This window comes from Phyllostomus discolor, chromosome 12, assembly GCF_004126475.2.
Source record: "Phyllostomus discolor isolate MPI-MPIP mPhyDis1 chromosome 12, mPhyDis1.pri.v3, whole genome shotgun sequence".
Taxonomy (NCBI): domain Eukaryota; kingdom Metazoa; phylum Chordata; class Mammalia; order Chiroptera; family Phyllostomidae; genus Phyllostomus; species Phyllostomus discolor.
Genome location: NC_040914.2, coordinates 45376290 through 45399612, shown reverse-complemented (window position 1 = coordinate 45399612; position 23323 = coordinate 45376290). Strand labels below are relative to the sequence as shown.

Here is a 23323-nt window from a genome sequence, read left to right as displayed (position 1 = left end):
AGCCGTGAACGAGACCCCGATTCTGGGGCCTCGGCCTGTAAATCCTGCTTCCGGGGTTGAGGCCCATGCTGACCGGGACCGAGGGGGCGCCCACACCAGGAAACGGCCCTGGTTGGGACTGGGGCAAAGTGCAGGGGTGGCTGCTGCTCATCGCCGCAGAGATGTGAGGTCGGTGTTGTTGAACTCTCCGGCACGCGAAAAACGTCTTGTTTTCCACCGCTGGCAGTTCAGTGTCAGGGTGCTGTGCAGACGAAGAACGAAGAATGTGTCACCAGGCCAGCGTCTGTGACCTCTCCCTGGCAGCCCTGGCCCTGACCTCAGCAGCAGCCTTTAGTCTTGAAGGAGAAGTCTCGGTCCTGAGTCTGGGCCTGCTTTCCAGCCACCTCCCCCCAAGTGCAGGGCTTCAGCCCCTGGCTGCTCTTCCTCACCGAGCTCTGCGCCCAGGGGTGCTGGCTGTGATCAGCTGGGTTCAGACGCAGTAACACAAATTATCGAACTTCTTCAGTTTTAAGTTACCAGCTGGTCCTGGTTCCTACATGCCTTTTTGATTATCTATTGTTAGGGGATTAGCTTTCTGGATTCTTGGAATTCTAGCAGTTCCTGGTTAGGAGCGGCAGAATTAATCCAGCCCAGCCTTCTGCCTGGTGCAGGGACCTCCCCACTGCGCTGTGTGCCTCGGTCAGTCGCGGCGCTGGCGCGGGTGGCTCTGGCAGGTAGAGGAGGGCTGAGGTGGCACCTTTGTGCTGACGGAGCCGTGCAGGCTGGCGGGGGCACGAGAGGAAGCTGTGTGGGCGTGGACCTGTGGTCGAGGGGCCTCCATTCCATCACAGCAGGGGAACTTAATGTGAATGGTCACCCACTGACCAGAGAGTACGGCGGGTCCCCCTGCTTGTGCAGTTTGTTACTGCAGTCAGTTGTGGTTGCAAAACATGAAATGGGAAATTCCAGACAGAACCATTCCTAAGCTTCAGGCTGTGCGTTATTCTGAGCAGCGGGATGAGTGTTTGCACACTCTCGCTCCGCACCTCCTGGCGCGTGGACCCTTCCTCTGGTCAGCATCTCCACGCCCTCTGCGCTCCCACCGGGTCGTCGCTCAGTAGTCAGTCTGGTCGTCAGATCGCCTGTCACCTCACTTCGTGTCGGTCTGCAAGCACAGGCGTGGAGGTGCCGGCAGTTCAGACTCGCCGAAAGGAAGCCCTGCAGTCGTCCCTTCGTGTGACGTTGCGGAAGGAAACAGTCGTACGTCGAGGTTGCTGAGGTCTGCGGTGAGAATGGATCTTCTTCCTGGAACTGCCTGATTTACAAATGAACCTTCGTCGCAAGTGTGTACATCGGGAAAACTGGGCCCATCCAGGGCTCAGTGCTCTCCACGGTCGCAGGCACCCGTGGGGACCCAAGGACGTGTCGCCATAGGTGAAGGGACTGGGGTTGTACGATGTGAGGACGCGACCTGGTGCCGAGGCCGAGGGGGACGGAGCACCCACCAAAGGACGGACGTGGGCGGGGCTCGGCCCACTGGATGGTGGAGAGGGGGGCTGGCCTGGGTTGCTGGGCAGGCAGGGACAAGGCCCGCAGTGGGGCGGTGGGCGCTGGGAGGGCAGGTGTCGGGCTGCCCTCACCCGCAGGCCAGACTGAGTGGAAGGCGCGGCCTGGCCAGGCTGACCAGGTCCTCGCTGCTGGGCCGAGGCCTCCCCTCACCTCTGGTGCTGGAAGGTCTTCCTGACAAGCTGCCGGCCCCTCCGAGTGAGGGTGTCTCTGTAGCGCAGCCTGGGCGGGCAGCCAGCCCTGGGGGTCGTCTCGGCCACACTCCACCGGCTCACGTGCTGGCGGCCTGCAGGGTGGAGTCACGAGTGGGGAGGAAGGAGAAGTCAGTTCTTCCGTGTGCGTGGGGTTCTCACAGAGCTGCACCCTTGCCTGCGGGAGTTGTGAATTGACGGCTTCGTTCGTGCTTCTGAAACACGGAATTTCGGTAACATTTGTGATCCACTTTTTTCTTGGAATTGCATTTTAATTTAATAGTTAATTATTTTTCAAATGATAGAGTTAAAAGCCACTGACATTATAACTGAAACAATAGTCCTGCCCACCCCTTATTTTTACATCGCAGAGAATACTGTTTTCAGTTCTGTTGCCTCTTTCTTTTGATAATTTCCTCTCTGTTATCAAACAGCCTAGTTTGTACAGCCGTTCCTTGAGTTTTCAGTTTTAGACGTAACCGTCTTCTGCAGAAAGTGAGGACGTGGTGCTTTTTGTTTCTCGTGCGTGTGCCCCGAGTCCCCCTCCTGGAGCAGTCCCCGCAGTCTCTGGGTCATTTTTCAGTGCCCTGCCACGATGAGTTACTGTTTTCAGCCAGTCCGTGTGGTGGGTGATTGCATCTCATTTCTCTTACAACTTTGTATTTTTTCCTTGAATTAGTGACTATCTTTTTCGTTTGCTTAGTTTTCTATGTCCTTATGAATAATTCACCTCTGAAAGAGAGAAACCCTCCCGGTACAATCGGGTAATCTATCAATTCCCGTCTCCCTCCTCCTGGCAGCGCCCCATCTGGACTGGGTCACTGCCTTGCCCGGCCTGCCTGTGCTCCGGGTCCTGGGGGAGCCCCGGCTCTGGGGCTGGGCTGGGGCCTGGTGGCCTGGGTTCCAGTCTCCATTCTCCTGCTCGTCTTACACAGCGTGTTCTGTGGCGGCTGCCTGGGATCGGCCGTTTGCTTGGTTACCAGTTTCCAGGTTGGAAATATTTTCACTTAGAATGTTGCAGGCGTGGCTCCCTCTAGCTTTGCTCTCTCCTCTCTGGAAACCCCGGGCACCCTGGTTCCTGGTCCCCATTTCTGGTCGCCTGTCTCTGTTCGGCTCACCCCTTACCAGTCATCCAGGCGCCGTTCCCAGCGTGCTGTTCTTTCTGCTTGTCCCCGCCTGTCTGTGTGGGCCGGGTGTCTCCGTGTCTTCCCTGCTGCTGGAGTGGGCTTCGGGAGGACAGAGAACTGGCAGTGGGCGTGGGCCCGAGTTTGTTGGAAATCCGATGGATGCTTTGATGAACGCTTTTTACGAAGATGCGCTTCACAAAACACACTCTTGAATTGTTTTTCCAGAGTAGCTAACCAGATACAAAGTTAACCTTGTGTATTTGCTTCTCGGATCATTATTTCCAAATACCCTGTTGAAAAATTTTACCCGTACAATTCTTTTAGGTTTGAGGGCTTCATCATGTTTCTGGCTGAGGCGAGGGCAGACATGAGCGTTCAGGTGCCTGCTCTTGGTCCTGCTGTGCCTGAGGGCTGTGGCGTGGAGGCGAGGGTGCGGGGAGGGCGCTTGCACGTTCTGTGGGCTGGCTGCCGTCCCCCTGCACTGGAGGAGATGCGGCATCTTGAGTCACTTTCCAAAGGTCACGCCTTACAGTAAGGAAATGGCAGACACAGGCCTTGAGGCTGGCGTCTCTGATCAAGGTCTTCACTCTCCTTGATCACAGCTTCGCTCACGGTCAGCCGTGTGCCGGCATCGCGGAGCGCAGAGGCAGGGAGGCGGCGGTGCGGTGGTGCCCGGCCTGTGCTGTCAGCCGGCCGCCACGTGCCGCCGGTCCCTCGTGCCTAGTCCTTTGTTCCTGGGGTACATCCTGCTGGGGGGCACAGCCGAAATAGTGTGGCATATAGGCCAAGATTTTTACTATATCCTTCCGTTGTTGCTTCTGGGGGGAGGAGTATGTATTTAATACCTAATGATGTATTTAAAGTGGTGTACTTACCGTGTAATAATAAATGACGTGTGTTACACTTTGTACGGTCCCGTCTTACTGAAAACGCAGCGTGCTGTAGCACCACTGTGTGCTGCTTGTCCTCTTGCTGGTGTGCTCTGGAGGCCGCCTGGGCAGGACGTGGAGGGCTTCACCCCCGTGCGCAGCCGCAGGGCCCCCGTTGGGCGGGTGACACCCACTCAGCCAGGCCCGGGCTGACTCGGTCTCCCTGGTGTGGGACTTCAGCGGGACTGAAAAATTCAGAATGCGGAAACCTGCCTCTCGGTGGCATTCTGACACGGTCGTCGAGAGCGAAAGGGACGGCTCCGTGAAGTGAACTCCGCTCACCTGCGCACCCTGACTTACCTTTAACCCCTAATTTTTTCTGTGGAGATCTTTAAATCTGCTGGAGTTTTACAACACAGTTTAGCTGATATTCGCCTTAAAGCAGTGACTCTCGGGCGCGGTGCCGCAAGAGTCTGTGGAGCACGCCAACCCTGGCGGTTCCGACGGCCGCACTGACCGCGTTTCCCGCAGGTGCTCACCTGGGGAGCGTGAGAACAGCCACCACAACAGCCGTCCTGTGCGAACGAGTCAGAATTACACCTGTATATTTGGTCAAGTCGGCAAAAATACGTGTTTTTGGGTGCGCTGCAGAATTTTAATAATTAATGTGCCGTGAGAAGAGAAAGGTTGGGAACCAGTGCCTTCAAGGGGTGGCGCTGTTCTTGGTCCTCACGCCTGCGCGTCTCCATTCCCTGGTCCTCCCCGACGCCCGGGTGCTGGCGTTGGTCTCTCGGGCCCGGTCGTGCCCAGGTCGGCACAGCTGCCCGTGGGGCTCCCGTCTCGGCCCTGGGGGCCCCGGCGGTTGTCGAGGACGGCGGGTTCCTAGAAATCCCGGCGTTAGCCGGGCTGCTGCTCTGCTGTGGTCACCAGACCGGCGTGTGTCAGGTTGAGAAGATGCTGCGCCTGCGCCTGTGACTGGTCGCTGTCCTAGTCTCTGTGCTACGTCGTCCTGACCTTCCTCGGTAACAGTGAGACCTTCTCCCCCACCACCAGACGTCCTGCCGTACTCCATCCGGGTCCTGCTGGAAGCTGCCGTGAGACACTGTGACGGCTTCTTGCTGAGGAGGGAGGATGTCCTGAACATCCTGGACTGGAAGAGCCAGCGCAGCCGCGTCGAAGTGCCCTTCTTCCCCGCCCGCGTCCTGCTCCAGGACTTCACGTGAGTGCCGGCCGCCTGCCCGCGGCGCGCCTCCGGAGGTTCCCTTTTTAAAGTCCCCCGATGGCTGGCTCCACTGTTTCCTTTCGTTTTGAAGATTAGCTTATAAAGTAAAAAAAAAAGTTGCCCTTTCTAATGTGAGGCGGTTCATTAAAAATTAGGCCCTTGTTTCTCGTACCCTTTATTTGAAACTAGTTTAACTGCATGCTCGTGTCCACCTGGCTAACATGCTTTTCGGACTTCGACTCTTACCTGGGTGGCCTGCCCACCTCACCCATTCCTCGCCGGGCCGCCTCCGTCAGGGCGAGTGGCACTGTGGTCCCCGCTGGTTTAGGACAGAAGCTGGCGGTCACTCCTGATGCCTCTCCCCATCGTGCGCAGCAGCCCAGTGTGCCAGCGCACCCTGCCAGGCCTCCCTGCTCAACGTGCCCCCTCACCCTGCCGCCCTGACCTCGCCTCGCTCGCTCTCGCCTGCTCGGCAGCCCTGTCCCCCCACTTGTAGGCTGGTTGGGTTTCCTCACACTTAGAGTGAAACCCAACTCTCGAGAGACTTTGCCTGGCCTGGCTGTCGGGGTGAGTCACGAGGAGAGCGAACCTTCAGCCGAGCTGGTACAGGCGTCGGCCAGGCAGAGGGGAGCGTCCCCCCACCCACACGGGGTCTGGCTTCTGTGCCACCACTCTGCAGGCTGCATGCTGCCGCTCTGCAATCGCGGGTGCTCTTCCCTGCACAGCCCCAAGGGCGGCACTGCCCGTGCCCTGGGTGTCCAGCACAGGGGCAGCCTTTGGTGAACGCCCGTGACAGGGCTGGCCAGAGATGCTCATCCCTACAGTGGGTCACTCTGGAGTAGCCAGGAGGCACCAGGGTGGAAGGGGCTGGGGACGGGTATCGTGCCCCTGAAGGCAGGAGACGGGCTGCCACAGGCCGGTCCCCCAGTTCTCTTCTGCCTCTGAGAGGCGCCTCCTGTGCTGCTTCTGACGCATCCGCTCCTGAGCACTCAGGTTCTCCGCTGATGCTCACTGTCCGTTCCCGGTAAACCGGGGTGCAGCCGACTTTGGAGAGCAGGCACGTTACCAAAGGTGGATGTGAAGTAAAACGGATTCCTTTAAGTGTGGGAGTGGATAGGTGCACACTAACAATCGTGAGCCTGTGTAAAAGAACGGTGGTGCTGTAACTTGACCATTTTCTCCCCCTCAGTGGAATACCCGCGATGGTGGATTTTGCTGCTATGAGGGAGGCGGTGAAGACTCTGGGAGGCGACCCTAAGACCGTCCACCCGGCCTGTCCCACAGACCTCATGGTGGACCACTCTTTGCAGATCGACTTCAGTAAATGGTACTTGCCCACGTGCTGTGACGCCAGCCCTGCACGCCGGCCGACGGCCAGCCCGCTGGCCGAGTGCGTGTGGGGAGGACGTGGAGGGAGCTCTGGCCGGGACCCTCCATTTAGTACGGGCTGATAATGAAGAGGGAAACTGGTGAAAAGTTTTTGTGTTGGCGTATTTTTGTTGTTGTTCAGTCTGAAGTTAAAACCACTTCATGTTTGTGTGTTTCTGCTGCCGTTTTTGATGGACACGTGCAGTGGGGCTAGAGCCTGCTCTTTGGGAGGGGAGCTCTGAGCACCGCCCGCACCCACCACGGCCCTGAAGAGAGTGTCGGGCGCCCCTGCCGGGGAGGGGGGGCTGTGGGGGTGGGGCGCAGCGTCTCGTCAGCAGGTGGCGGAGCACGCGGAGCTCAGTGTCAGGGGCCCCGGGACCGCGGTCGGACCCGGGAGAGGTTGTGTGCGACCTCCAGAGTCTGGGACCGAGGCTGCGATGTGTCACGAGCCACGAGCCCGATTGCCCTAGAGATGGAGACCGTGACTCTCACCTGCTTTTCAGCTGCTAGGTGACACGGTCTGTGGCAGTGCTTGCTCAGAGTCGCTCGACTTGTCACCGAAGTGCATGAAAATGATTTTGGGGGCACTTAGGATTTTATTTTCATCTCCACAAGTTTAAAATCTGTTTTTCTTTTTTCGGGGGTGGGGGACCTGAGGTTTGCTTCTGAAACTGGGGTTACGAGACATGGCAGCGTTTCGTTGTTTGCAGAGGGAGCATCGCTGCCGTGTGGTGTGTGAAGAGCCAGGTTTCTGCACGTCTGACTGCTTGTGTCTCCTTTTTTGAATGGCAGTGCAATACAGAACGCTCCGAACCCCGGAGGCGGCGACCTGCAGCGAGCGGGGAAGCTCTCTCCCCTGAGAGCGCAGCAGCCCAGGAAGCCGCCGTGCCGAGGCCAGGCCGCCTGCCGAGGGCCCTGCGACTCCGAGGAGCTGGGCCGTGGCTCGGGGAGGCCCTCCGCACAGATCGAGAACACGCCCGCCCTGTGCCCTTTCCACCTGCAGCCAGTGCCTGAGTACGAGACCGTCCTTGTGCCGCGGTCGTGCCCTGGCGGGGGGGGGGGGGGGGGGTGGGCTCCTGCTCCCTCCTCGGCCCTGCCGGCCGGGCTGGGTGACCCGCCGCCCCGTGTCTCTCTGCACCTCGGGAGGGCGGCCGGGAGGGCAGCCTGTGAACGCCTTCGTGTTCATGGCGCACGCAGGCAGAAAAAGGGTTTTGCACCTCAAACTTTGAATCTTCAGCGGAGCGAGTCTGTGCCACTCACGTGCTCGCCGCTCCTCACGTCTTTCGTGGGGCCCCCATTGGTCGTTCTGCTGTCTGCCTGCTCGGGGGCCGCCTCGGCGTCCTCGCTGCACCAGCGTCCTCCCGTCTTTGCCGGGAACACCGCGCTCGCCGGTGGCTCTTACCCCAAGGGGCCCTTCCAAGGGACGGGGCGCAGCCCGCCTCGGAGAGGACCCGGCTCCAGGAGCCGGTCAGATGTCCTGGCCGGGGGCCCTCGCGGTGGGAGGAGGGGTTCTCTGAGCTGCACGCGTGTGTGCCGTCACGTCTCGTTCTCGCGAGTTACGTTGCTTATCGCACAGCGTTCAGACTGTCAAAATTTACTTTAATAAAAAAGGACTGAAACTCTGTAAAGGTAGACTTGAACACACTGAAGTTTCAGACGAGCCGAGAACAACGTCCACACGCCTTCCGTCCTGAGGGTGAGATGATCACACGAGTTCGTTGGCCCCCGAACTGGATTTTTCCAGATCTGTGCTGCGCTAGCGTTTTGCCTCAGTGTTTCTGTGCAGCCTGAGGCTGCGGTGACCTCGTGGTCCTCCCTCCTGAGAGGGGGCACGCGGTGCCGTCCGTGGGTCCGCTGTCATCAGACCGGGGCGGTTTCACGTGGGCACTCCCCTGCCCCGAGGCCTTGTCGTCCTGACCGTCCCGGCACGCTGGCGTCCGAGAAGACGAACTTGCCTTTTGGTACAGGATTCATTTCCTGAGGCGGAGGATGTGTTGATTCAAAGCTCGTTGAGTTTTTCGGTTGTCGTTTTCTCGCTGGCAGCGTATGCAGGGCTGAGACGGTGTGTCACTAGTTCTGAAACCCGAGTTGGTGTGACACTTTCGGTTGGTTCTGACTCTGAGGGCACGGCGGTCCCAGGTCACACGGCCGCCGCCAGCCATGTGAACGTACCGGCTCTTTGAGTGCTGCCCCGAGTCTGTGCAGCGTTCGTTGCAGACTGCCACAGACCGGGGGCGGGGGCGGAGGGCGGAGGGCGTGCGCTTGGTGCGCGGGCTCCCTGCCTCGTGGGAGGCCGGGAGCTAGCGAGTGCAGGCACGTCGGCGCAGGGCGGGGCAGCGGGGCTTCGGAGAGCTGTGTCCCCTGAGGCCCCGAGAAGCTCCCCAAGGTGTGCTGTGGCTTCAGGTGGCCACTCAGCAACGATTTATTGATGTAATCTGAGTTTTAAAAACACGTTGGCAGTCGAAGCACTGTAATTATCTGGGCCCTGGAGGACATAATTTAAGTTGTATTGACATTCAGTCAACACTTAATTGCCAGCTGAGCTGGCAAGTAAAATAAGCAACTTAAAACCGTTAGTAATAGTGTTTTAGAAATACCCACTAGGTAAAAATAGCTCCCTAGAAGTGGGACTGTGTTTGCTGTTGAGAGGCGTGTTGTTTTCCTGTCCGCGTCAAGCAGTTCGTGTAGTTATTTACAATCCGAACAGATAAAACAGACCTTCCCTTCGGGCGAGAGGAACGCCAGATTTTGGCCGAAAGCTCTTTTTAAACTGTGAAGGGACATCGCACGTCTGTCAGTGCTCCGAGGGGACCCCCGCGTCCGCCCCTCTCCCGGCGTCCCTGGCACAAGGGCCGCGTGGGCGGCGCCAGCTTCCCCGTCCCCTTCTCGGAGCGGGAAGTCCAGCAGTGCTGACCATCTTGTTTTTAACACGGTTCAGCCAGGTCTCCCGTGCACGCCCGGTAGGTGCGGTGTGGGCGTGGCTGTGCCACGGCGCCGGGGGGTGGCGAGCTCACAGCTGCACCTCCGTGTCCTGAGAGGTCCAGCAGGTCGCCGTCCCAGGGGCTGGAAGAGTGTGTGTGTGTTTAAGAGCGAAGACTTCGAAACAAAGTAGTTCTTCCCTGTAACGTATTTGACGAGCTCTTCCTCCTTCCAGACCTGAAACAGTGTTAAAGAATCAGGAAGTAGAATTTGGCAGAAATCGAGAGAGGCTTCAGTTTTTCAAGGTATGGATGGTTTGGGAGACAGTTTCATGTTGATGTTTAGAAAACATCGATAAATGTTTCACGATAGAGGTCAGATGCACGTGGGGCGTCTGTACCCGAGACCAGTCGATCTTGAACACTGCGGGGCGGTGGGCCCTTCTGATCCTTCGAGGACTCGCATGGCGCCCCAGCGCGCGCGAGCACAGGGACAGGCCCCGGTTCCGGGGGCTGGGAGGGCGCCCCCTTCCCACCCGAGTCCTGGGGACCCCACTGGAAACTACCATTTATCTGGATTCGTGGGACGTTTTGCTTTGACTTGACCTTGTTTTCACATAGTGTACTAACACTTTGACTTTTCAAATGTATACAAAACCTAGTGGAGTTCCAGGGTGTTCCGGAACGTGGCCCTGATCCCCCCCGGCACTGGGATGCCTCACCAGGTCAACCTGGAGTCCTTGTCTCGCGTGGTTGCGGAGGAAGGTGGCCTCCTCTTCCCCGACAGCGTGGTGGGCACGGACTCCCACATGACCATGGTGAATGGTCTGGGGGTCCTGGGCTGGGGTAAGTACAGCGAGAGCGTGCCCTTCCCGGGGGCAGAGGGTGTCGGGGTCACTGTGGCAGAACAGCCAGCAGGTCTTGGCGCCTCCGGCATTCCTACCTGCAAGGCAGCGACAAGTAAGTCTCGGCTCAGGTGCTGGTGGCCGGTGTGCCGTGGGCGCCAATGTGTGAGACCTGCACGGCACCGGTGCAGGTGGCGCGGTGACTCTAGGCTGAAGACCCCCCGGGGCTTCCCCTGCAGCTGGCCCTGGTCATGCATCCGGGCTCCTCTGTGCTTCACACAAGGTCCTTCACGACCTGGCGCCTCCTGGGCCGCCCGCCCACGCGTCACTGACGGTCGCGTGCCCTCGAGTGCGTGTGCTCTCAGTGGCGGCGTGGCCCAGGCTGCTGCAGGGGGCAGGACGCGCTCCCTCCCTTCCAGGTGTCGGGGGGGGGGGGGGGTCGGCTTCCTTTTCCCGTCTTTGCCAGTCGGCTGAGCTTCCTGAGCTTGACCAGGCCTGGGTCCCCTTCCACCGTCAGTGCCCGACGTAGCACGGCAGTGAGCACTGGGTGTCCCCGAGCCCAACATGGGGGCAGAGCACAGGGTGCTCGGCCGTGAGAGGGGAGTCCTCCTGCCGAGGAGACGTGGGGTCCGTGTCTGCAGGAGGGGCAGGGAGGCGGCTCTGGGAGGTGGGAGGTCCTGGACCGCCCGGACGTCTGCAGGCTGGCCCGGGCTGCCGTCGGGGGTGCCCTGCCAGTCACTGCGTCTGTCTCCCCGCAGGGGTCGGAGGCATCGAGACGGAAGCGGTCATGCTTGGGCTGCCCGTTTCTCTGACGCTGCCGGAGGTGGTTGGATGTGAGTTGACTGGCTCATCAAACCCTTTTGTCACGTCCATAGATGTTGTCCTTGGCGTTACGAAGGTACGTTCCGGTTGTGCCAGCCCCGCCCCTCAGTGCACGCGTCTTCCCGAGGGCAGAGGGCCCCGCCTTGCCCCCGTAGCGAGGATGGCTGACACCAGACGCTCACCCACGCCAGCCCGTTCTGGGCGTCCCTGCCCACTTGGCGTGCCGGCTTGCTACTCCTCGTCACGAGCCTAGAGGTCGGCACTGTCGCTGGCGACCCCGTCCCCTCCGAGTTCTGAGGAACAGACCCAGGAAGGCGGAAGGAGGGACCGCAGAGAGGCCCGGGGGCTGTGCAGGAAGCGGTGGCCTGGCTCGCGAACAAGGCAGCCGGGCGCTGCCGCCTCCCGCACCTTCCTGGAGGGAGCTTCTGGGCTCTGCCCGCCCGTGGGGAGCCATGGCTCCTTGAGGGACTGCTGTCGGGCAGCCCTGGGGCAGCGGGACGGCATCGAGCTGTTCCTCGGGCCGTCCCTCCTGCCCCAGATGCTGGCCTGTGAGGACACGTGCTCCGGGGTTTCCCGGTCAGCAAGCGGCGCTCTGCAGCCCCCGCCTGCACCGCTGGCGTGCTCTGACTGCGCTTCCCTGACCAGGCCTCTGGGCCCAGGCGGGTTCTCGGGGACTCCCACGGGGCCCGCACATCAGCGCTTTGTGGCGGATGGTAGTCCGAGGCCCTCAGGGTGCTCCACGGGGAGAGAAGGTGGTGGTCTCTCTCTCAGTGTGGAGTATCGATCGATCCTCCCCTCCCCCGGTGAGAGGAACATCTGACGTCTCACAGACATGACTGATTTGTGTGTGGGGCAGAGATCACAAAGTTAAACAGAGAACCGCAGCGTTATTCCTTAAGGAAAAGGAGTGTCCCACTGTTTCTAGAGAAATCGATTTTTCCCTTCAGGCATCCTGAAAATTAATGCTGCTTTTTAGACTCCTCAGGCTGCGTTTTAAAAATAATGCTGTATCTGCTTTTGGCATTTTGACATATTGACACAAAAACTACATTTATTATGCATGCGTTATTGAAGGTCCTGTTTGCCTGAGGTCCCGCTCTGGTCACGGTCCTCAGGGTTCACCGTCTGTCCTTCCAGACGTACGTTGTGGCACCTCGTCAGTGTGGGGGAGGCAGCAGCTTGTGTGTGTAATACGTCTCGTGTTCATTTAAAAGAAAATAACTGTGAATATGAAGAGACTTGTGTCTCGTAAAAAAAAAAAGTTTCTGGTCCACAGCCCCACTCCCACTCCTTGGTGCGGGCTGTTCACTCTGGGCCCCGCCGCAGGCCGGCCCCACTCCACAGACGAGGGGAGCAGCTGTGTCGGCTGCTCGGTGGCTGAGAATGACTTCAGAAGGAGCTGAGGTTGAGGCCTGTTAAATTGTGTTAAATCGAATCAAATGTAATCTACCTGCAGTTAACACTGCTGCAAATATTTGGATCAGCAGTTGGATTTGTAGAAGTTTCACAGCTGGGGTGCAGTTACCCACGTACGCAGTTTGATCAGTGTGTTCACACGTCGTTAAACCGTCCGGGGTGCCTCCGTGCTGGAGGCACCATTACCGTGTGTCTGGCTGAGGTGGGGGGGCTGCCGGCGAGCAGGCGCACCGTGGAGCCTGCTGGGCCCCGTCTCAGCAGCGTCCCATCCTGACTCCCAGCCGCTCTGGGCGTCCACGCCCCGCTGTGCGCTGGCTGACGGGGGCACTGGGCCTCCCTCCTCGCTGGCTGCTGCCCCGAAACACCTGCAGCCCAAGGGAGCCGGCCGCGGGCCCTCTGCCGCGCTGTCGCAGCTCTGGGTGCGCCTGCAGAGAGGCCCCGGCAGCGGCGCTAACCCTGTGCGTGCTTCTGTGTCCCTGTACGCAGCACCTCCGGCAAGCGGGCGTGGCCGGCAAGTTCGTGGAGTTTTTCGGAAGTGGAGTTTCCCAGCTGTCTGTAGTGGACCGGACGACAATAGCAAACATGTGTCCGGAGTATGGTGCTCTCCTCAGCTTTTTCCCTGTCGACAATGTGACATTAAAGCATTTAGAACATGCAGGTGAGCAGATAAATCGTCAGGATAGGTACGTTCTGTTTCCAGTGTGCTGCCTGGTGTTCGTGAGCTTCTCTTGTTTTGGGGCAGTGGCTTTCAAATGAACTGTAGCAGGTGGCTCTAGATAGTGTCGTGACCTCAAACCCTACTCTGCTCGGACCCGCTTTCAAGCAGTGTAAAGGAATTACTCAAATCACTGATCTCTGCCCTGCCCTGCTCAGGGACCTAGGGTGCAGGGTGGGTGGGTGCTTTAATGTCCGGCGCTGCCCCCCCACACCCAGGAGCGGAGGGGCCGCCCGGGGGAAGAGGCTGAGATCCAGAGCTGTGCTGGAAGGACGAGCGTGTGGTTTTGTGGAGGGCAGCGCACGGTCATTGCTCCAGACCGCTCTGTGGCCTGAGTGACCGGGAGCTGTGGCCACCCTTCCGTTGGCTGTGTGACCTCAGGCAGAAACCACCTGGACACTAGGCCGTGTTCGTGTCGCATGAGGCCCCTGTGGCATGAGCAGGGCCTCCTTTCAGTTGACGCAGTTCCCATTTTCAGGAGGTCGTTGCTCTCATCAAGGGTGCACTTGGGGGTGGCCGCCCCTGCCGCTTCTCCCTGCAACCTGAGAGCCCTGCGCGCCAGCCAGAGACGCCGGTGCTCGGGCCACCCCTGCCGGAGGAGCGCAGCCGTTCCGCTGTGAGGAGCTCCCGCAGCTCTCGGGGGGTGTGGCCGGGGCAGCTTGGGGGGCAGCTTGGAAAGCTCGGCCCACCCCGTCCTTTACGCCCCATCAGGCCCTGCGCAGTTTCCCAGGTGTTACGGGGGGCTCCCGTGTTGCCTCCTGAGGCCGTTCAGCTTCTGGAAGGTCTCTGCTCTGAGAGAAGCTGTAACGTCCACGTACTTGACTCTTTCATTCCGACTGTTAGTGTCGCTCAGGGAAGTGGGGGGTTCGCCCTTGGTGGTGGGGAGCGATTGGGTCCGTGTCGGTACTGGTCTTGTTTGTGTGGACAGTGTTTCTGTGTGAGTTTCGTGGAACTGGCTTAGTATTAGTGATCTTGTCTGTGATTTACTAACTTTTGAAGAAGGAGCTGCTATGTTCATAAAGTAGAGTTTCTCACGAAGGGTGAAATTTTTTCTACTTTTGAGAATAATATCAAATGCTAATTTGGAATGAAATGGGTTCTCAGTAGTTAGTAATTTGTAGTATTTGTTTTTTGCTCATCTTTGGAATTCAATATCTTTACCCCAGAAGATTTCAGAATTCCTTACTGGGTTTTTGTTGTATACCTTTTTATTTTTAGGTTTTGACAAAGCCAAACTCAAATCAATGGAAACATACCTTAAAGCTGTGAAATTGTTTCGAAATGACCAGAGTAGTTCAGGAGAACCCGAGTACTCCGAGGTATGTACACAGTGACCCACCTAATACCGGGGGTGAGCTCTGGAGCCTCACCACCTGCATCTCAGTCCCAGCTCTGAGATTTGTCAGCTGTGTGACCTTGGGCAAATTGCTTACCCTCTCTGCCTCCGCTTCCTCCTCTCTAAAATACGAAGATGACATCTGCCACGCAGGGTTGTCAGGAGATTCAGTCCAAGTGTATTGGAACAGTTTCAGGCACGCGGTGAGAGCTCAGTAAGTGATAGCTGCAGCTGTTACTGTTCTTCAGAGCGGCTGTGTGTGACCCTGTGATTTCACCCACTAGTGTTTCACAGGTTTTATTGCAGCGGAGCAGACAGGGAAGAAAGGTTTACTTACCGAGCCCGTCTGCGCCGTCACGGGGCGGCGCGGGGGGTGGCGTGCAGCCCCGCGGCACTGGCTGCGCAGCTGGCACAGGCTCCTCCGCGTGGTCGGCAGATGCCGTGGAGACGGTGCTCACGCTGGCGGGGCAGGACAGCGGGGCGGGAGGGTTTGTGGGGCCGGCGCAGCGGCTGGTGCGGGGGCCTCGGGCTCATCCGCTGGTCTGCTGTCCGCAGGGTTCCAGAGCCTTGTCTTCGGTGCCTGCGTCTCAGCACCGAAACAGGTTGCGTCCAGACACACGAATGCACTCGTTCTGCCTCGGGAAGTAGTGCTCCAGCTGGAGTCTGTCCTTGTGAACCCGACTGTTTTCCTCCCCTTTTCTCTCGTTTCCTAGGTGATCCAGATTAACCTGAACTCAATCGTGGCGTCCGTCAGCGGCCCCAAGAGGCCGCAGGACAGAGTCGCTGTGACAGAGATGAAGAGCGATTTCCGAGCTTGTTTGAGTGAGAAGGTGGGTGCCCCCCCTCCGTCCCGGTGTGCACACTGGGTGTGGCCTGAGCACCAGCCTGCCCTGGCCGAGCTGTGGCCCCGGTGGTGAGCTCGTTCCCAGGTCCGCGCTAGGGATCGGAAGTTGATCGCGTTTCCTTAGAGGACAGTGTGAGTGAGTGGACCTCGAGTCAGTGTTGTCAGCCGCTCCCCGTACAGCTGTTGTGTCGTCACGGAAGTTTCTGTTGGACGGCAGTCCTGGACTGGCGGGTTTCCGCCTTCTCCGTGTCACGGCACACAAAGTAAATACTGAAATTCTGCAGTGCACCGGAAAAACGTTTTTTGTTGATCTGACAAAAAGAAGTCATTTTGATTCATTCACATGGGGCGGCTATTGCACTGGCTGTTGTCTTTTTTGGTGTGTGACAGTCTCAGGGGGATATAGGGCGGGGCCCCTGACTACACAGTCAGGTTCTTGCAGCCCAGCGGGCAGACACTGCCGCTTGAGGCTTTCCTGGCCTGCCGGCTGGGCGAGAAGCTCAGCCGGTGTGAGAATCCTGGCTTCACACTGGCCACTTGCTCTGTTCGGAGAACTGTCGCTGGCGCTCTTTACAGAGAGCTTTTGCTTCTGTAGTATCTTACTTTTCTTACTGCGGAAAACGTGAGGTTTGTACAGTAATAGTGTAACGAATTCCCATGTACCTGGCTTCAACAATCGCCAGTGCTATCGACCTTACCCCCACCCCCATCATCATTTGGAAGCATGTCTTCAGGGCCATTGCTAATAACAGGTTTGCCGGGCCTCTTGGGAAGGAGTGTGAGCGGGAATGAATGGAGAGCTTGGCCGGCTCTCGGTGGGCCAGAGCTGCGGGGCCCGGCAGACGGCTGCCGTGACTGCACGCTCAGGCTCGGCGGAGCCCCTGCTGCTGGTGGGCACGGGCCTGCAGCCTCTCACACGGCAGCGGTCCGCAGTGCTTTCTGTCGGGCTGTTTCCCGTTGGGCACTTTTTCTCCACGTGTGCGGAACGCTGAGTTCATGCTTGTGTGGGCGCATTTCCACAGGTCGGGTTCAGAGGCTTCCAGATCGCGGCCGAAAGGCAGAACGACGCCGTCACCCTGCACTACGAGGGCGGTGACTACCGGCTGTCGCACGGGTCCGTGGTCATCGCGGCCGTCACCAGCTGCACCAACAACTGCAACCCGTCGGTCATGCTCGCCGCAGGTGGGTGTCGCTGTCGGGCCGCACGCTGTCTCCTCCTGAGTCGCGTGTACTCCGTCGTGCCCACCTTCGGGTGCAGGGACGGTGCGCGGTGCTGGGGTCTGTGTTTGACACCGAGGACTTTCTGCGACTGGAGTCAGGCCTCAAGGGGCGTAAGTTTATCGGTTATTTTGTTGCACAGAAGGTGTGTTACTGTGGTATGGCTTACACACCTGTTGGTTTAGGTCACAGCTGCTTCTGTTAACACAGCGCAGCGTTATCAGTGAGCGAGTCTCCTGACAACGCGCTGGGAGCCCCCGTGGCCGAGCGGGAGCCGGGGGGCGGGCACAGAGGGAAGACTGCCGCGGCCTCGCTCCTGTGCGCCGAGCTGCCGTGCGTGCAGAACGCTTCCGTTTGTGCCGTGCGGGCACGGTGCTGGGCCGTGGGCTCTGCCTCCACTTAGAGTGTGCAGGCCACTGGATCTGCTGCAGGATTTTCTGTTAGATGGAGCACATCAAAAATGGACAGAATGACGGCAAATTTATGCATTTGGACGTGGGCCCTAATGTGGCTTAGAGACCCACCTGTTCGATGAACCTTTCCTGCTTCCTCCTGTGACGTGAGGGAGCGACACCACCTTAGTGATTGTTGTTTGTTTCCTGTGCAGGCCTTTTGGCTAAAAAAGCTGTGGAAGCCGGCCTGCGTGTTAAGCCGTATATAAGAACCAGTCTGTCGCCGGGCAGCGGGATGGTTACTCATTACCTCGGCTCCAGCGGGGTGCTGCCGTACCTGAGCAAGCTCGGGTAAGTGACGGTCGCCGCCCCTCACGCTGGCGCTGGGGCTCAGGGGGAGCGAAGCCCCTGTCAGGGCCTTCCTCGTGCAGAGGGAAGGCGGAGAAGAGCGCCCGCTTCGGCGGTTGCCTGGCTGTTGCCTGTGGTTGTGGAGGCCCCGTCCTCACCAAACGCGGTTTGGGCACGTTCGGTGTGGAGCGTGGTGTGTTGGCCGGAGGAGAGGAGGAGGAGGTGTGAGCTCCAGTTTCAGGGGGGAAGGACCAGCAGACAGGCACGGCTGGGGAATGGGGCGGACAGTGCAAGCGGCCGGGCCAGGGGGCCTGTACTGGCCCTGAGCCGTGCAGGTCAGCTTCCAGAAGGTGGTGAGATTTCACCGCTTGTGTTGACTGAGCAACTGGTCTTCGTGGAACTTCACGAGGTCAGTCAGTGTGTTGAGTACACGCCTGAGCTCTGGAGAAAGTGGCCTCCACAGCCCTCGTGTCCTCTAAGACGTCTCCGCTGCATCGGTGTGCACCTCTGGACAGACTGGCTCACATAAACCATCAGTTCCTCTACGAGCCTGATCCGTTGTGTGTGTTTCTTTGGGTTTAGAAGAGCAGCAGGAAGTAATCTTGTGAATTACATGTGTGGCTCTGTAGTTCCGTCGCCTTGGAACCCTTGCCAGGGACTGTGCTCGCCTCACTGCGGGGGAGGGGGGAACTTGCCTCCGAGCAGGTCACGCAGTCACGGGGCCCCCCAGGCCTCGTTGGTGCAGAGCGGGTCCTCTGGGCACTGGGCAGTTTCAGCCCCTTTGGAAGGGAGCACAGTATCAGTTTTTCAGTGGTCACGTCCTGTTTCTGGTGAGGCGTGTCTGAGGGATTTCCTTGTGTAGCGTGGCAGGTGGAGTCTGCCTCAGGTGTGGTTCAGTGCCCCTCGGGACAGCCGCTGTGCCTCAGGCCTTCGGGGGCTGGGGTGCGGTCGGCGGCACGCCTGAGGGCCGGTCCAGCACTGGGACGTGACCGTGCTGACGGAGGAGGTCTGCGCGTCCCGGCTCTGTCGGGCCGTCTGACTGCACAGGGGTGGGGACGGGAGACGAGGTCTGCCCTTCCGCACTCGGGCCGCGATGTGCTGTCCGGTGACGTCTGTTTCTCACACGCAGGTTCGAGGTAGTTGGCTACGGCTGCTCCACGTGCGTGGGGAACACGGCGCCCTTGTCGGAGGCCGTTCTGCACGCAGTGAAACAGGTGCGTGCGTGGCGCGGGGAGGCATCCCCACGGGCTCTCCCGTTGAATGACAGAACACGTATGTTGGTGTGCCCCTACTTCTGTAGTCCTTGCCCCTCTTGGGAAGAGTAACCCATCAGTCTCAAAGTAATTAGGAGAGTCTTCTTAGGTTCTCGAAGTAGTTCTTTAAAAACGTAAGACGTTATTTTAGCTTACTTCCAGAATTAATAGTCTGTGCCTCAGAATTGGTAATGGGCTTTTTGGTTCTTTTGCTGTGAGAAATGTCACGTCTGAGATTGCTTTATGACGATTCCAACGGTGTCATCTGCTGAATTGGACACGTCTGTGTGTGTTTTTTCAGGGCGACTTGGTCACTTGCGGAGTCTTATCTGGAAACAGGAACTTCGAAGGGCGCCTCTGCGACTGCGTCCGTGCCAGCTACCTCGCCTCGCCGCCCCTGGTGGTGGCCTACGCCATAGCCGGCACCGTGGACTTCGACTTCCAGACGGAGCCTCTAGGTAGCGTTTCCCTCGCACGCGAGCTCGCGCACCTGGCACAGGTGTGGTGTTGGTGGCACGGTGGTTGCATTTGAAATGCTTCTTAGACCCCTGTTCTTTGCGTTGTGTCAGGAAGTCGTGCCCTAGAGCGTAGTTGCCGATCTTTGTGTCATCGCAAGGATATAGAACCCACAAGTGACTCCTTCTTCCAGCTGCTTACGCCCGAAGCACTCCGTAGTTGAATAATTTCTTGGCTTCTTTGAAAATGTGAATATCACAAGGGAGTTATTTTTTATACTGAGTCTCCTTATTTAATTTTTTTAACCAGGTACTGACCCCACCGGCAAGAATATTTACCTGCGTGACATTTGGCCTAGTCGAGAAGAGGTCCATCAGATAGAGGAAGAACAGGTTATATTATCCCTGTTTAAAGCATTAAAAGAGAAAATAGAGGTCAGAATCTCATTTGTTTCTTAAATAGTTCAGTAAAGTGGCGGTGTTTATTTCATACGTTTTGCTTTCTGAGTAGAGTACAAATATAAGTTCCGTTATTTTGAACACACAGTTCTGAGTGAGTGATGGTTGTGTTGTACCTGGAGTCTGACACCTGGGAGGAGGGAGCTCAGGGCACCGCAGTTGGGCTTGTTGGTGCTCACGGGAGGGCACAGCAAGCACTCGCATCGGCCAGCTCGAGCTTGGGCGCACTTCAGAGAAACCGCCCTCGTAACTCTCAGTTTGGTGGCGCCAAAATCGAAAGACATGAGAGCAAACAATGAAATATCCTTCCCACCCCATCCCTAGCCGTCTGCTTCTCTTCCTCAGAGGTGGCCAATGACGTCGCTTTGTGAAATGCATTCCAGAGATGTGAGGACAAAGAGCATTTCTTTAACAAACATTTGGGGCCCTGGCTGGTGTGGCTCAGTGGATTGAGTGCTGGCCTGTGAACCGAACTGTCGCTGGTTTGATTCCCAGTCAGGGCACATGCCTGGGTTTCAGGCCAGGTCCCCACAAGGGGGCGTGTGAGAGGCAGACACACACTGATCGTTTTCTCCCTCTTCCTCCCTTCCCTTCTCTCTAAAAATAAATAAGTAAAATCTTTTTAAAAATTGTGGAGCACCTAGTATTTGTTTGGCTGTGTATCTGTGAACAAAACAGAATTCTCTTGAGGAGAGACAGACAGTGAACAGTCCCCAGAATAATTAGGTAAATTATACAGTATATTAAATAGTGGTACATGTTGTGGAAGAATATAGACCGGGCTAAAGCGAACCAATTGTGCAGAATTTGGCGAGTAACTTGCGGTTTTATATGGTGGGGTTAAAAACGCGGCCCTTGAGCTAGATTTGAAGAAGGTGAACAGGTTAGTCATGTCTGGACCAGGCGGCAGGAGTCAGGGCTGCAGGGGGAACTGGTGAGGAGGACTGTGTGGCTGCTGCCCAGGGGGCAGGGGTGGCTGCGGGAGTGATGTCGAAGAGGCAGGGACCAGGGCCGAGGGGGAGCCTTGGGCCGTCACGAGAATGGAGGCTCTGATGGAGGGAGAAGGGAGCCGCTGGAAGGGGAGAAGGGGAGAAGGGAGCCGCTGCCCAGAGGAGGTCCTGGAAGGGTCGCTCTGTCTCTGTGTGGCTTGTACTGGGCGGAGACAGCAGGTGGGAAGGGCGGGAGCAGGGAGACAGTGGTGGTGCAGCGGCCCCACGGTGGTGAGGGCCGGGCCCTCGGGTGCAGAGCAGCGGGGACGTGGGGCGGGCGTACTGGACGGACGGACGGACTGGAGGAGCAGAGGCTTTCCTCCACTGTCCTCGTCCTGGAGATGGACAGCGCGCCCTGCCGCACACCTGCCGTCTCTCTAACAGCGTGTCTGGGTCTTTATAAATTCTCTAGTGGGGTTTTTTAAAATTCTGTAAAGTCTTTTTTGCTCAGTATATACTGAAACTTAACTTTTAGGGTTCCTGAAAATGTGCTGGCATTTGATGAGCGAATCTGCTCCTAAGAACGCCACGATTCCTTAGAGTGCACTACCTCTCCTGTCTTTGGGAATGGGTGTGGCCTCTTTTTCCACTCCGGCCTGGGCACTGTTCTATTCTCGTGATGGTTTCCATGCGCCTCCCGACTCATTTTATCTTTCTTTTGCTTCTTTCTCAACCAAAACCACACTCGCAGACGGGAGATAAACGGTGGAACTCCTTAGAAGCCCCAGATTCAGTCTTGTTTCCATGGGACTCGAAGTCCACCTACATCAGATGTCCCTCGTTTTTTGACAAGCTAGTAAGTACGGGTTTATCGCCACACCTGGTAAAGGCTGTTCTGAACCAGCGGATCTCCCAGGAAGCTCACTGCCTTCGCCTTCCTTGAACCTTCCAGACCAAAGAGCCGGTTGCCCCCCCGCCCATCGAAAACGCCCACGTGCTGCTGCACCTGGGAGACGCCGTCACCACCGACCACATCTCCCCCGCGGGCAGCATCTCCAGGAGCAGCGCGGCCGCCAAGTACCTGACGAACAGAGGGTGCGTGCGGGCGCGGGGGCCCTTCCTCCTTCCTCTCGTGTCTGTGCCCCGAGAGTGCCCGCTGTCCTGGGGGGCAGCGCCGTGGGCCTACGTAGTACCCACCGTCCCTGCCTTTGCTCGTGGCTTCAGAGATTCAAATGGCTGTTCTACGTGGAGAGAGCCCTTGTAGTCTAGGTGGAGAGCTGATGGGAAACGCTTGTTCTTTCCAGTGCCACTTTGTCGAAAGGTCAGCTTGGCTTGACCTACCAAATAAAGGCCGATGGTTTGGTGCTAGCCACCTTCCTGTTGTTGCGGTCTGAAACCTAAATGTGTTTTGTGGACTGTAAAGTGGACATCCACGAGACCAGGCTTGGCCGGTATCGAACCCGAGGACCGGTTCTGTCTAGTCACTGGATCTGGCACCTGGTTCTGAGAACACGGGGGACGGAGCAGCATGTGAAGCGACAGCGTAGCGATGGGTCGGCGCGGCGCAGGCGCGAGGAACGGTGCGCGGAAGTGCGAGGGGGCAGGGGGTCCGCGCAGCGGGCAGAGGAGACCTGAGAACAACTGGATGAGCTGGTGGCCCGTGTTCGGGTCCTGACTTGAACAAACCCGCGCCAGACAGCCTTGGAGAAAGTCAGGGACATCTGGATGCTGACTGGCTATCCGATACTGAGAAATTTGGTTTCTGTTTCGCTTTCTTAAGGCAGCGTTTTAGGGGTCCCCCTCCTTGAGAGAAACAGGCTGACGTCCGTGCAGCCGAAACGCGGCGCCCCGCCCCGCCCCCGCCGCCCCACGGCGGTCGCCCTCCTGCTTCTCTCGCCTGAGCCCGTCCCTTCCACAGCTCACTCTGCCTCCGTGGCTCTCTAGATAAACTTCCTCTGACTTGAAAGAAAGGGGTGTTTGGGGTTGGGTAAGGTAGCCTGGGGGTGACGGTAGACGCAGCAGCATTGGTGACCGGGCGCGCAGGCCCCGGCGCGCCCCGCTCTGTGCTCCCCGCGGTGCTGCCCTGGGGAGGGGGCGCAGAAGGTGCCGCGGCGAGCCTCCCAGGTTGTCAGCGCGGGGCGGTTTCCTGCCCGAAGTGAAAGCTGGCTTTCTCGACTTCCCCGCAGCCTTACCCCTCGTGAGTTCAACTCCTACGGAGCCCGGAGAGGCAACGACGCCGTGATGACCAGAGGCACGTTCGCAAACATCAAGCTCTTTAATAAGTTTATTGGAAAACCGGCTCCCAAGACCATTCATTTTCCGTCGGGACAGACGGTAAGGACGTGTGCAAAGCTCTTCGAGGAGTGCTAACTACATCGGGATTTCCACTAACAGTTTTTGTGTTTGTTTGTTGAACCTACAGCTAGATGTTTTTGAGGCTGCAGAGCTGTACCAGAAAGAACGCATCCCACTGATTATTTTAGCAGGAAAGAAGTACGGGTCAGGAAACTCCAGAGACTGGGCTGCCAAAGGACCGTATCTGCTGGTATCGACTCTTAAATCTTACCTTCTTAAACTGCAGAGTTCTAAATGTTTGTCAGCAACATCCTACCAAAGTGTATTTTATTCACTTGGGTTTTTATGCTTATTTAGAACTCATAATATTTGTAGGTTTTAAAAAGTGACGGTACACATTTTGCACTAACCTAGTTGCGTTGATACTCTGAATTCGATTGTACTACACCAGTCTTACCTGATTTCAAGAAACCCATGTGGTAGAGGAAAAGGAGATTCTGTCCTAAGCTACTCCTTTCTGATGATAACTTGCACCCCGTGGTGGTTTTACACGCCCCTTTTCTTTTCATTTTCTTGGATTTGCTCAGTCGGCGTGAACAGACTCAGAGGTGTGGGCTGAGTTTTGCTTGTTTTCTCCAGAGAGGAGGTGGTGCCTGGCTCCCTGCCTGGAAGACAGGTCTCCTGAGACGGCTCCGCTGGCGGGACAGGCCCGGGCAGGTGTTCTGCCAGCTGGGACTCTCGAGTGCCCCTCCTGCG

The 23323-nt window shown here is 57.9% G+C and overlaps 1 protein-coding gene across 1 annotated transcript in view; it reads left to right on the top strand.

The window, feature by feature from the left end:
* The window catches only part of IREB2 (iron responsive element binding protein 2), a 33029-nt gene that overhangs the window by 5070 nt on the left and 4636 nt on the right, over positions 1-23323 (top strand). Inside the window, exons 3-11 of the mRNA XM_036013202.1 lie at positions 4786-4951; positions 6144-6281; positions 7115-7336; positions 9477-9546; positions 9903-10086; positions 10844-10983; positions 12810-12981; positions 14257-14357; positions 15088-15204. Of these exons, the coding sequence (XP_035869095.1) occupies positions 4786-4951; positions 6144-6281; positions 7115-7336; positions 9477-9546; positions 9903-10086; positions 10844-10983; positions 12810-12981; positions 14257-14357; positions 15088-15204 (1310 nt within the window). The remainder of the gene's footprint in view (positions 1-4785; positions 4952-6143; positions 6282-7114; positions 7337-9476; positions 9547-9902; positions 10087-10843; positions 10984-12809; positions 12982-14256; positions 14358-15087; positions 15205-23323) is intronic.